Raw genomic sequence first — 13590 nt, 5'->3', positions numbered from 1 at the left:
CTTTGGTGGGAAAGGAAGCAGCAAGATTTGGTGGTAGGTTTTGAGTTGGTTGGGTCAGCTGACGGTTTTCTTCAGGAGCAGTTTGACCTCTGCATGCTTCCAGGCATTGGGGATGGTGGCAATCATAATGGAGGTGTTGGGGATGGGAGTGAGGATGCTGCTGATCTCCCTCTGACCCTGGTAGAAGATGTAATGGGGGCATGGGTTGTTGGGTGATCCCGAGTGGGTGAAGCTCATGAAGTCTGCTGTTTCCTGAATAGATAGTGGCTTCCGGTCAGGGATCAGGTGGCTGAGGCTGTTGTATGATGGGTTCAGAAGGTGGTCGATGCTGGTTGATGGTGAAAGTTGTTGTAGTTGACTGTAATTGTTGTGGAAATAGTCTGCCAGTGTGTTGTAGAGGGTCTGGGAAATTTGGATTGTGTTTTCATTGGGCAAAGGGCAGGAGAACTCTTTGATGGTTTTGAAGAGTTCCTTAAAGTGGTTGGTGTTTTTCTCAATGTGTCTGGGTAGGGTGTCCTTTTTTGCTTCTCTGAGGCGGTGAAGATATATGATGAGGGCTGTTTTGAAGGTAGTGCAGTCCACTGAGTCTTTGATCAAGCTCCATCGTCTTTCTAGTCATTTGCAGTCTCTCTTGAGTGTGTAAAGCAGCAGGTGGGCTTGCCGGATCTTCTGGTGTTGGAGTTCCTTGTGGGGGTTGTAAGGAAATGGTTCCCTGTTGCAGTTACCCCCAACATTTTGCCCGATACTGATGCTGACTTGACTGAGAAGTGTGCTGGGACCCTGCTAACCAGGCCTCAGCACCAGTGTTCTTTCACCTAAAATGTACCATTGTCTCCACAATTGGCACAACCCTTGCACCCAGGTAAGTCCCTTGTAACTGGTACCCCTGGTACCAAGGGCCCTGATGCCAGGGAAGGTCTCTAAGGGCTGCAGCATGTCTTATGCCACCCTAGGGACCCCTCACTCAGCACAGACACACTGCTTGCCAGCTTGTGTGTGCTGGTGGGGAGAAAATGACTAAGTCAACATGACACTCCCCTCAGGGTGCCATGCCAACCTCACACCTCCTATGGCATAGGTAAGTCACCCCTCTAGCAGACCTTACAGCCCTAAGGCAGGGTGCACTATACCACAGGTGAGGGCATAGGTGCATGAGCACTATGCCCCTACAGTGTCTAAGCAAAACCTTAGACATTGTAAGTGCAGGGTAGCCATAAGAGTATATGGTCTGGGAGTCTGTCAAAAACGAACTCCACTGCTCCATAATGGCTACACTGAATACTGGGAAGTTTTGTACCAAACTTCTCAGAATAATAAACCCACACTGATGCCAGTGTTGGATTTATTAAAAAATGCACACAGAGGGCATCTTAGAGATGCCCCCTGTATTTTACCCAATTGTTCAGTGCACGACTGACTGGTCTGTGCCAGCCTGCTGCTGAGAGACGAGTTTCTGACCCCATGTGGTGAGAGCCTTTGTGCTCTCTGAGGACAGAAACAAAGCCTGCTCTGGGTGGAGGTGCTTCACACCTCCCCCCTGCAGGAACTGTAACACCTAGCAGAGAGCCTCAAAGGCTCAGGCTTCGTCTTACAATGCCCCAGGGCACTCCAGCTAGTGGAGATGCCCACCCCCTGGACACAGCCCCCACTTTTGGCGGCAAGTCCAGGAGAGATAATGAGAAAAACAAGGAGGAGTCACTGGCCAGTCAGGACAGCCCCTAAGGTGTCCTGAGCTGAGGTGACTCTGACTTTTAGAAATCCTCCATCTTGCAGATGGAGGATTCCCCCAATAGGGATAGGGATGTGTCCCCCCTCCCCTCAGGGAGGAGGCACAAAGAGGGTGTAGCCACCCTCAGGGCTAGTAGCCATTGGCTACTAACCCCCCAGACCTAAACACACCCCTAAATCGAGTATTTAGGGGCTCCCAGAACACAGCAAGATAGATTCCTGCAACCTAAGAAGAAGAGGACTGCTGAACTGAAAAATCTGCAGAGAAGACGGAGACACCAACTGCTTTGGCCCCAGCTCTACCGGCCTGTCTCCCCACTTCTAAAGACACTGCTCCAGCGACGCGTTCCCAGGGTCCAGCAACCTCTGAAGCCTCAGAGGACTACCCTGCATCTAGAAGGACCAAGAACTCCTGAGGACAGCGGCTCTGTTCACCAAAGACTGCAACTTTGCAACAAAGAAGCAACTTTGAAACAAACACACGTTTCCTGCCGGAAGTGTGAGACTTTGCACTCTGCACCCGACGCCCCCTGCTCGACTTGTGGAGAACAAACCCCACAGGGAGGGCTCCCCGGTGACTACGAGACCGTGAGTAGCCAGAGTTGACCCCCCTGAGCCCCCACAGCGACGCCTGCAGAGGGAATCCCGAGGCTCCCCCTGACTGCGACTGCCTGCTTCAAAGACCCAACGCCCGGTAAAGACACTGCACCCGCAGCCCCCAGGACCTGAAGGATCCGACCTCCAGTGCAGGAGCGACCCCCAGGTAGCCCTCTCCCTTACCCAGGTGGTGGCTACCCCGAGGAGCCCCCCCTTGCCTGCTTGCATCGCTGAAGAGACCCCTTGGTCTCCCATTGAATCCTATTGCGAACCCGACGCCTGTTACACACTGCACCCGGCCGCCCCCGTGCTGCTGAGGGTGTACTTTTTGGGTGGACTTGTGTCCCCCCCGGTGCCCTACAAAACCCCCCTGGTCTGCCCTCCGAAGACGCGGGTACTTACCTGCTGGCAGACTGGAACCGGGGCACCCCCTTCTCCATTGAAGCCTATGTGTTTTGGGCACCACTTTGACCTCTGCACCTGACCAGCCCTGAGCTGCTGGTGTGGTAACTTTGGGGTTGTTCTGAACCCCCGACGGTGGGCTACCTTGGACCCAAACTTGAACCCCGTAGGTGGTTTACTTACCTGCAAAAACTAACAAACACTTACCTCCCCCAGGAACTGTTGAAAATTGCACTGTCTAGTTTTAAAATAGCTATATGTCATTTGTGTGAAAACTGTATATGCTATTTTGCTAATTCAAAGTTCCTAAAGTTCCTACATGAAATACCTTTCATTTGAAGTATTACTTGTAAATCTTGAAACTGTGGTTCTTAATATAAACTAAGATAATATATTTTTCTATACAAAAACCTATTGGCCTGGAATTGTCTCTGAGTGTGTGTTCCCCATTTATTGCCTGTGTGTGTACAACAAATGCTTAACACTACTCCTCTGATAAGCCTACTGCTCGACCACACTACCACAAAATAGAGCATTAGAATTATCTCTTTTTGCCACTATCTTACCTCTAAGGGGAACCCTTGGACTCTGTGCATGCTATTTCTTACTTTGAAATAGTACATACAGAGCCAACTTCCTACAGGGGTGACCTCACAGGTGCAGTTGAGGATCCACTCGACGAATTTGAGGGCATCTTGCTCAGGGCTGTCGGAGAGGTTGGGTTTGTTGTAGTCAAGGGTGGTGGTCCATTGGGTCTCTGTGATTTTTTATAATCTGTGGTGAGAGGTGTTGGGGTGCGGTGGAAGGCTCCGGTATGCTTGTTATGGGTAAGTGTACGATGTGGTAGTTGGTCCATGTTAACCCATTGTGTGGGAGAATTGGATCCTGTTGCTGGTAGTACAAATGGGATCCAGGTTGTGTCCTGCATTGTGTGTGGGGCTGGTGACTAGTTGTTTTGAGTCTAGTGTTGTTAAAGTTGTCCAGGAGGTTGGTGGAGTTATGGTTGTTGGGGTCATCGAGATGAAAATTGAGGTCCACCAAGAAGACACAGTGTCTGGAGTCAGTGGCCAGGGGGGAGATGAACTCATTGATGGCCTTGCAGAAGGTGGGGTGAGGGTCCGGGAGCGGTAAGCTAGGGTTCCTCTTTTGGTGGTTCTGACATCGGTTTGGATTAGGAAGTTAAGGTGTTCCATGATGGGAAGACACTTCTTCCTCAACAGTGGGGCATTGGAGGTTGCTCTTGTGTAGGATGGCAATGCCTCCTCCATGCTTGTTGAGGTGGCCTCTTTGAATCAGCTTGTAGCCTTGCGGGGTAGCACAGTTGAAGTAGGGGGCTTATGCGGGTGTGACCCAGGTCTTGTGATGAACATTAGGTCCAGGTTGAGGGTGGTTATGGTATCCCATACTTCTGTGGTGTGTTTGCAGAGGGATCTTGTGTTGAGCAGTAGGCAGTGGAGTTGTTTTTCGGGATTGGAGGGTGGCAGTGTGGGCCCAGTGGTGGCCTTGGTGTTGCAGGTGAAGTGGCATCAGTGGCAGGTGAAAGGTCCGACCGAGGTCCGGGGGAGACGTGGTGCAGCAGTTGTTGTCAAGATTCCTTGGACCAGGTCCCAGAGTTTGGAGGCAGAGTATTGGATGGATGGCGGGAGAACGAGGGTTCCTGTCACTAGGCGGGCTCCAAGCACGGATGGGCTTGCCTTTGACGTGTCTTTTGCACACCTATCGCGTGCGTCCTCTGTGTGGCCATCGTGCAGCCTCCATTAAGTAGGTCCTGGGATGGAGGGAGCACTAGGTGGTGGTGGGCAGGCTGGAAGTGGGCAGAAAAAAACAGCGGGAAAGCAGCAGGGCGACACTGGGGGACAAAGCACAGGGGGGCAAAAAACTGCTACAACAGCTACAATGAAGCAACAGAGGAAACAGGGGAAAATTGTAAAAGGTGCAACAGCGAATAGGGCACAGACTAAACAAAGAAATTGTCAGAATGAGTCTAGCATTAGGCTGTCAACAGTACCCAGAAAGCGGTGATGAGATGCCAGATGGTAGCGCTCTCAGCAAGGATTCTGAGGAGCTAAACCTTGGCTCTCGAGGCTGCAGGGGTGAGGCTATCAGATGGCAAGGCGGGAGCTGGCGAGACCTATCTACAAGACACTGTCTGTTAAATTATCTGTGACATAGTGCAAACAAATGAAAAATGTTGGTCAATAATATTACATTGTGCATAGGTGTTCAGTGTCTGACTTTTATTGTACTCTAGCATCAAACAAACTTTTTATACACCATATGTTTCCCCTTTAACCAATAAGTCACAAATAACAGAAATGTTGTTAATCTTTACAAATACATTGTTTTCTGATATATTTGTTAAGTATTTAAGTTGAACACCTTTTTGCACTTTCTTTTCTACCTGAAGAAAGTTGGTTGTGACAAGGTGATCGGTTCCACTAAGCAGGAAGATAAGTGTGGTGTGTGCGGAGGAGACAACTCGCACTGTAAAGTTGTGAAAGGGACCTTCACAAGGGCGCCAAAGAAGCAAGGTAAATGAAATGCAGTTGTTTGCTCAGCGTGACCATATTCACAGTCCCGAAAAAATATCTTGTTCATTTGTTACCATTTACAAGCAGACACATCAACACACCAAGTAAAATGGCTTCTCAATTTACAGTTACAACAGTAACTTTAAAAAAGAGTACACCAGATGTTGGCTGGACAGCATTGGAAATTCGAAAACAGAGTCCTAATGACCGATTCCCAGAACTGTGTGTCTTACTCCAAGCTAGGAGCTACACCTGAATACAGTCAACCACTTCACCAAGCATGTCCCACTCCATACTCATTAATTTCTAGGAGAAAGACATGCTTAACCAAAACATACATCAGCTCTAGCCACTCCTGAAGAATGAAGTGAACACAAGTAAAAATAGATAACCTTTAGTGCCCACATCGAAAGGGTACCATTTCTCCCAATGTAAAGGTCTAATCCTGAATGCCCTCTAATTACTGATTCAACCACCAAATGTTGATACTGGATGCATGAGGAATTACAGGTTTTGAAGGAAAAAAATGCAATTCTTGCTTCTTGTCACAAGGTACTTTCACCAGGGAAACTGGTCAAATGCGCGGGTTTATAAAGGCCCATGGGTGAAACAAAGGCCCCTGCAGCCCCAATCTTTCAGGGGTCACTTTTCCTGCAACGCACCCTCATTCAGCCCACAACCTATAATATTTGTGGGATATTGGAGACCCAGGTGTCCCTTATCACATTCTGCAGATGGCACCCTTCTACGAGTGCAAACTTGCATTGCGCCTATTTTTCTGGCTCCAACTCCCCTCCCCTGAACTACAGATCTTTGTCGCATCGGTGTGGGAATAACAATGTGTGAGCACTGAATCACTCATATTTGGCCCTAAAATGTTCTTTTACTAAAAAAGCATTGGTGTGGGAATAACAATGTGTGAGCACTGAATCACTTAAATTTGGCCCTAAAATGTTATTTTACTTAAACCAGTTTACAACCTGGCTGTGTTAGTAATTGGAACCTTTTTATTCTCCCTCCTGCTGACCTTGCTGGGCACACCGGTAAGCCCTTTGTTAGGGCAGTTATACGTGTTATAAATTCTCATAACATATCATAACACTTAAAGCACTACAGGTTGACTTGTGTGATACATTGAAAATGGTGAAACGACTGCTGACACATGAACACATCTTACTTGGCTAAATCCAGAGAACCTAAGGGCTGGTGTTAACGCAATGAGTTCTATTAATGCCTGAGAAGATCTCAGTCACTGGAAACCAACATGGACCAGTAGAGGATCAGCAGTTCTGAGCACTTTCCATTAAAAAAAGTAATGTGAACTACGCCGTGCTCATTTAAACTTTTAATTTAAAATATAAATACCCAGAAGCAACAGAAATTCACAGCTAACTATGATGGGGAAGGAAAACAAAGTGCTCATTTAGTCACTGATTTAGATTCACAAACTGAAATTTCCATGAGACACATTAGATTGCCAATCTACATCGCTCATGTTATAAAAAATATGTAACACATAGAATCACTATTTGTACAGTTAATGATATCATATGTGGGTACACGGATGAAGCCACACTCACTTTACCTTACTGGCTGCTGGTAAAGATCTCATTTGCTTCACCTTGATGCATCCTGTGAACTAGAATGCACACAATTTGGTAATGACTACATTATTTTTGCTTGTCATAATCTCAGGCGTCAACACACGTTGCTGTTGACCAATCCACAGTAAATAATCTGTTTCAGAAGAGGGACAGCCTTGCCCGTCATAGCATCATGGTGCTTTGCAGTGTATTCCTAGGTCATTTAGAATTCTTTGCAAAACATTTGATATCTCTGGATATGTTATGAAAATACTTTAGATAGTCCCATTGGATACTTTTATTGAGCATGATTTGTGCATTAAACCCACATAATTCTTTCTAAGAGTGTAAAACATTAACTGCCCCAGACACATGGATATGGCAATAGACATGCTGCACTTTTGTCTCAACCTTAATGTCTTCCTCTTAGATCATAAGTATCAGAACACAGTATGTTCAATTGCATTAACCTTGCATGTGATCCTGACCCAGCGGGAGGGATGATCGCAGACTATCTGACCACACCCTCTACAGCTACGCAGACTGCATTACTGCTGGCCCAGGACATAATAAAGGGAATGGGACAAAATAATAAACAAGATCTGGTCCACTGCTTCTCTGGTCACCCTAATCTGATGCTATTGGATAGCTGTCACCCTCATCTCTGTTTGTCAGGTGGCACTAAGGATGTAGTGTGCACTATAAGACAAGCATAAACAAATTCCTGTGCTCCTCACCTCTTCTCTCTCACACTCTCTCCTGTGTACAATCACTCATTCCTCAATATTGTCTGTTATGTGACCAGATCAGCATATAGCCAATGGTGTCTGCTTATTGTCCATAATGTCTGCAGACTTTTGGCACCAGTTACTTCACTGGCTCTAGCTCCTCAGAAGTAAATGTCTAAGCACTATGTGTACAGCTGTTCTTGACCATACCCCATGCAGCTGGTCATCTATCCTGCGTAGATGCTGTATCCATATACCTTGAGACCTTTGAAATAACACACTAGCAACACACATGCAAACAAGTGTTTCCCAGGTTAGTCTGAATGCATGAGGGTCATTGTCCGGATGCGTTGTTAAAAGACTGGCACAAATTATACTGTGTCATGCCCTTGATATGTTGGAACTGTAAGGTGCACTGTTCCTGTAGTGAGACATGCGGTCAGAGTGACTGGGCCTCTGCCAGAAAACACCTACTGTGGTGTATGACTTACTGTGGTGTTTGTCTTTGCTCTTGAGTCCGTATGCAGGGGGTATCACAGCCAGTCGGAGCACTGAGCTCAACTTTGGGTGCTGTCCTGAAGGCAATATACCGCTTGCCTGGCCGAGTGCAGAAGGCTGGAATGATCCGGTGATGAGTGGTGGAGTCTAAAGTCCAGATTACCTAGCAAATGGGTGCAGCGGAGGGGTGGCTATTTATAAACTCAGTCTTGCCAAGATGGACATTGACAGCATATAGTCTGTGCCCTGATTGCTTAGTCAGCAGGCAACCTTTTGATTGTTTAGTCATCTGGCAACCTCCTGATGCTTAGTCATCAGACAACCAAATCTAGCACACTGAGAATATAGTGCTATACAATTTCACATGCTAGTACTGCAACCGAACAGACTCATACTGGAAGGGTTACCTCATGTATACATGCACACATTAAATCATGTGTGTGCAATTGCTCAGCCTCCATGAGTGGACCACATAGGTCCAGGAATTCATGGTAGGGCGTGCTGTATAATTCTGTAGGGAATCAGTGGTGTGTATGCCCATGACAGTAAGCTGTATTTACAAGTCAGAAGATATGCAATGGGCACATCATTTGCTTCCACCGCTGCTAATTTATGAGATGTTGGGAACAAATATCAGCATAGAGTTTGAACAATCAGAAATACTTAGGTCATGTTGTGATATGTTGTGATGTGGGTCCAGGTCATCAACTGTCCATTTGTTATGGGACAAAGGAAGAGAACAGGTAGAATATTTAAAAGAGCAACTGAATACAAATCAAGTGGTTATATGATTCATTCACAAAAAGAAAATATTAAATTGATTGGGTAGATGTGAAGCCAGAGTGCAAAACAAGGAGCTAAAAAGACAAGCATTTGCAGTGCAATGAGTCTCCCATTTGATTGAGTTAGAGCTATTGGTGTTTTAAATTCATAACTGGACTTTTATTGCCGCATAAATCTGTCAGCCCTGCCTCATAATTTAGCCCTTTCCTCCCACATAATTCCAGTGGCCCCTCGCATAACTAAAACACTTCTATTTTCCTTCTTCCTCTAGCTGCAGGCCAAAATGGAAATGTTGGCATTTAGCATCCTAAATTAAATCTGTCCTGCCAACTTCAATAGAATACCACTTTCACCACACCATCATCAGAGTTGCTGGCTGGCTAACAGAGTTCCCAAACCAAGACAGTAACGGAGGAGTAACAAGAGAAATAAACTAGAAGGGTCACCAAAACATATCAAGAGTGTTCAAACAGTCCCGAAAAAAGTGTAATAAGGATGTTATATTGGCCTGAATCATGGTCATAATTGCAATAATTAGAAATTAATAAAACATAAACATTTACCATGTAAACCCAATAAAAACCTTTATCAGACATAAACTTTTGGCATTAGACTGTTGCCAGCCGTAGAGAACACCACAATTAAAATATAATTTGTAAGAAACATGGTAATGTAACCATATAGATAGCCCATAGAGGGCATACCACATGAAAATAGAATGGCACAAAATAATGTAGTGCAATCATATATTTAGCCCCTAGAGGATACAGTGCCTTACACATTTTCTTTCAGGCCTAGTAGGCCTATTACAATACTAAGGCCCTTAGAAAACAAACTACTTCAAGCTGTAAAACAAAAGTACTGTAAAAAGCGATTGCATGGTGGGAGGGGTTATTATTTTGGGATCCCCACTAGCCTAGTGTGGGGAACCAGAGATGACCTTAACAGAAGGAGTGTGTCATGCTGAACTTTTTGGTGGTGGTCCCATTGTGCTAGGATCACCACAGGCTGAGGCCTGGGCAAAAATGTTGTGAAAAAGAATTCTTGCAAAGCATTGTGGGTTGAGTTTTCCCAAGTGCAGTGAATATTGTAGTATCAGCTATCCCGCAGTGCTGGGGGAGACGCGTTGTGGATTTCTGTGTTTGTTAGTAAAGCATATATCAATTATAAGTGTTTTGGGAAAAGCTATGGAGATTGAAGGGGAGAGCCAAGAGAAATTACTCTGATGAGGCAACAGTGTTAACAATGTGACCAGCAATCCAATACCGCCAATAGAGTTTGCGCCATTGGTGTTGTGAGTGCTGTGAGGTCCATGGCTGCCATGGAGCATGAAAGGGAGAGACAAAAGAAAATAATATTTCACCCACACTGAAGTATATTGGCAATCGTACAATTATCCATGTAACAGGGTCACTGTGCAAGGCTGTAACAATACCGCCCCATAAACATAAAGCAATTACCAATGACATCAAGGGATTTTTGAAAAGCAAGCCCACAAACTAGTGAAAGTGATTGGTGTGAGGTGGGTGTTGTTAGAAGCCCATAATACTTACAACAGGATCAAAGCGCTTGAGCGCTCAACCTAAAAATATTCCCTAAAAGCACAGGAATAAACAGTTCATTGCAGAGAAACAACGAGTTTCCCAGGCCTTATATTGTAATATTCAACATGTGAGATAATTAAACACAAAAAAACTTTGCGGAAATAGATTTTCAGGAAAAAGACAACACTGTGGCAAATAGATTAAATAAAAAGGCATACTCACCAAAAGTCTTCCCAGAATTCAAGAAGAAGGCAACTAAAAAGATCCAGAAAACACAGTATGCATGTCACAACAAACAGGAGGGCAGAGGGTCAATTAAAGGACAGCTAAGAATAATTGCTTTATATAGCAGTCTAGATAGATTTGTCAGAAGCTGTGCTAAATTAACTGCAGGCAACAACTTGGTTAACTACAATAAAAAGTGTTTGTGTTCTGGATGCATGACATGCCAATATGGACTGAATTTTGAAAATATATAAAAGAAGGTGACAGAGAAAAGCACATCAAATTTAAAATCATGTCTGATAAACCTATGTAATATACATTTTGAAATATATGTCTTGAAAATACATAGGCAACATGAAAAATAAGCTAAAGCTCTGGATGCTTTAAAAAAAAAGGAGTTATCAACAACAAACAATTCTCTTAGGAATTAACAAAGCACTTTGACGAGGTGTGTCAGAACTTGAATACTCCGAAAACGACAATGCATTTGTGCAGTATGCTAAAGGAGGCACTGCAGATGTCAGACTACACAGACTAAAAATTGTGCACATAATCAAGAAAATGTGCAACAGAAAGGCCATTATAAATATATAAATAAATGTAATTACCCTTGGACTAAGGTGTTACAATCAAGGGACATGAAAGTGTAAGCTCACAATATGATGAATGTCAATAGTTGGTGTAAGAAACTGTGTTACTGGTTGAGGGGGTGAAACCACACTCAAGCAGAAACCAAAATCTTTGTCAGGGTGAAGACACAAGCAACCTCCAAATTAACTTATGCTCAGCCCTCTGGTAGCTTGGTGCAAAGCAGTCAGACTAAACTTGCAGGAAATGCATAAGGTATTTATGCAGCATTGCTAACAGTAATAAAATGATAATACAAAACAAGAACAATCCCACACCAACATAGAAAATAGAATAAATGTTATTAAATAAAACTAGACCCAACAAAAATCAAATTAGTAGAACCAAAGATATGCAATTTAAAGCTTTCAGTAAAAATAGTGCCAAAAAGCATAAAGAACAAACTGTGGGTATTTGGTTGTGCCCAGCTGATGATAATGATGGTGATGACGATGTAAATGCAACTACTCAACGGAGTGTCCCACCAGCCTTAGAGCAGAGTACCCTGGACACTACAGCCATTGCTTCATTGATAGAGCACAGTTTTCCTGTTAGGGTATTATAGGTGTATGCTGACTCAGAGATAGCCGGCACCAGAAAGATGCAGAGCTCTATAAGTCAAAACCTTGGTTTTAAACAAAATGCGGTTGGTCACTGGGAGCCAATGTAGAAAACGAACAAAGTCACAAGTTCGAGTTGACCTTGATGAGCGCTACCCAGCTACAGGGACCCAGTTAGGCCTGCTGTACACAGGAATAGGAGTCAGAACAACGCATGCTACAACGTGGTCGGAACAACGACAGGGTTGTTACCACGAATGCCTTTACCACGAATGCCTTAACAACAATTTTTCATTGTAGAGGCATTCCTAGTAAAGGCATGCATGAATGGCATATGTGGTTCCAGCATGCAACTCCCCCCCACCCCAAACCCCCACACCTAAAATAATTGCACCCCAAACCTCGTCCACACCCCTAAAAACAATTCTACCACTACTCCAACCCTAAAACTCAAACTACTCCACCCCTAAAACTACAGCGACCCTCCACACCCCTAAAAATTAAAAATACCCGACCACCCACTCCTACCCCTAAAAATACCCGACCCTTCCCCTCCGCCCCTAAAACTACAGCAACCCCCACCCCTCGAACCACGGCGACCCTCCACCCCCTAAAAACTAGAAATACCCCAACCCTCAACCCTCAACCCTGCCCCTAAAACTACAGCGACCCGCACCCCAAAAACTACTGCAACCGCCACCTCCCTTAAAACCTAAACTACCCTGACCCCCCAACCGTGCCCCTAAAAACTAAAAATACCCAACCCCCACAACTACCGTGACCCCTCACCCCCTAAAACCTAAACTACCCCAACCCCCACCAGCGCCTAAAACTACTGTGACCCGACACCCCCTAAAACCCAAACTACCCCCACCCACTGCCCCTTCCCTAAAAACTAAAAATACCCCAAACCCCCATCCCTACAATTACAGCTCCCCACCCACCCTGCCCCTAAAACTACCGTGACCCCCACCCCCTAAAACCTAAACTACCCTGAACCCCCACTCTGCCCCTAAAAACTAAAAATACCCGACCCCCCACCCCACCCCTAAAACTACTGCAACCCCCACTCCCCCTAAAACCTAAACTAATAAAAAAAACTAAAAATACCAAACCCCTGCCCCCTACAACTACAGCGAACTCCCAACCCCCGCCCCTAAACCTAAACTACCCGACCCCCACCCCGCTCCTAAAACCTAAAAATACCCAAACACCCCACCACTAAAACTACAGTAACCCCCCCAACTTCACCCCTAAAACTAAAGCAACCCCTCCACCCCGACCCTAAAACTAAAATTGCCCTGACCCCCTTACCTGATCGCGTCCTCCAACGAAGCCGACTCCTTTCTTTTGTGCCTTAACCACGCATGTGCATTGTTCAGCACATGCGTGGTTAAGGCACAGAAAAACAAAGTTGTGGTTAACAAAAGCGTTGTTCCGCTTTCGTTGTTCACAACTTTGTTGTTCGGGAGTCGTGGTTGGGGATGTTTCCCGTACACAGTACCTTAATCCCGGTAGCGAAGAGATGCAGAGTCCCATGTGGAAGGTGTGTTGCGCAGAGGTGATGCATTGTGCAGCAGTGGATCCAATGAGCTGTGTTTGGTGATGCAAAGTCCTTGCATTGGGGAATCCATGCAGCAGAAGCGATGTGTTGGTTCAGAGGGTGATGCATCGTACAACAAAGGCTCTGCACTGGTTCTGCGAGAGATGTGCCATGCCATGGAGGAGATTTGTTGACACTGCTGGATCCAAAGATGGGCCAGCAGAGCACTTTCAGGCCCGTT

The 13590-nt window shown here is 45.5% G+C and overlaps 1 protein-coding gene across 1 annotated transcript in view; it reads left to right on the top strand.

Annotated features, from left to right (window-relative positions):
* ADAMTS2 (ADAM metallopeptidase with thrombospondin type 1 motif 2) overlaps positions 1–13590 on the top strand; it is a 1546369-nt gene that overhangs the window by 1271269 nt on the left and 261510 nt on the right. Inside the window, exon 14 of the mRNA XM_069199292.1 lies at positions 5135–5258. Within this exon, the coding sequence (XP_069055393.1) occupies positions 5135–5258 (124 nt within the window). The remainder of the gene's footprint in view (positions 1–5134; positions 5259–13590) is intronic.

The sequence above is a fragment of the Pleurodeles waltl genome, chromosome 7 (assembly GCF_031143425.1).
Source record: "Pleurodeles waltl isolate 20211129_DDA chromosome 7, aPleWal1.hap1.20221129, whole genome shotgun sequence".
Taxonomy (NCBI): domain Eukaryota; kingdom Metazoa; phylum Chordata; class Amphibia; order Caudata; family Salamandridae; genus Pleurodeles; species Pleurodeles waltl.
This window is presented reverse-complemented; position numbering and strand designations above follow the sequence as displayed.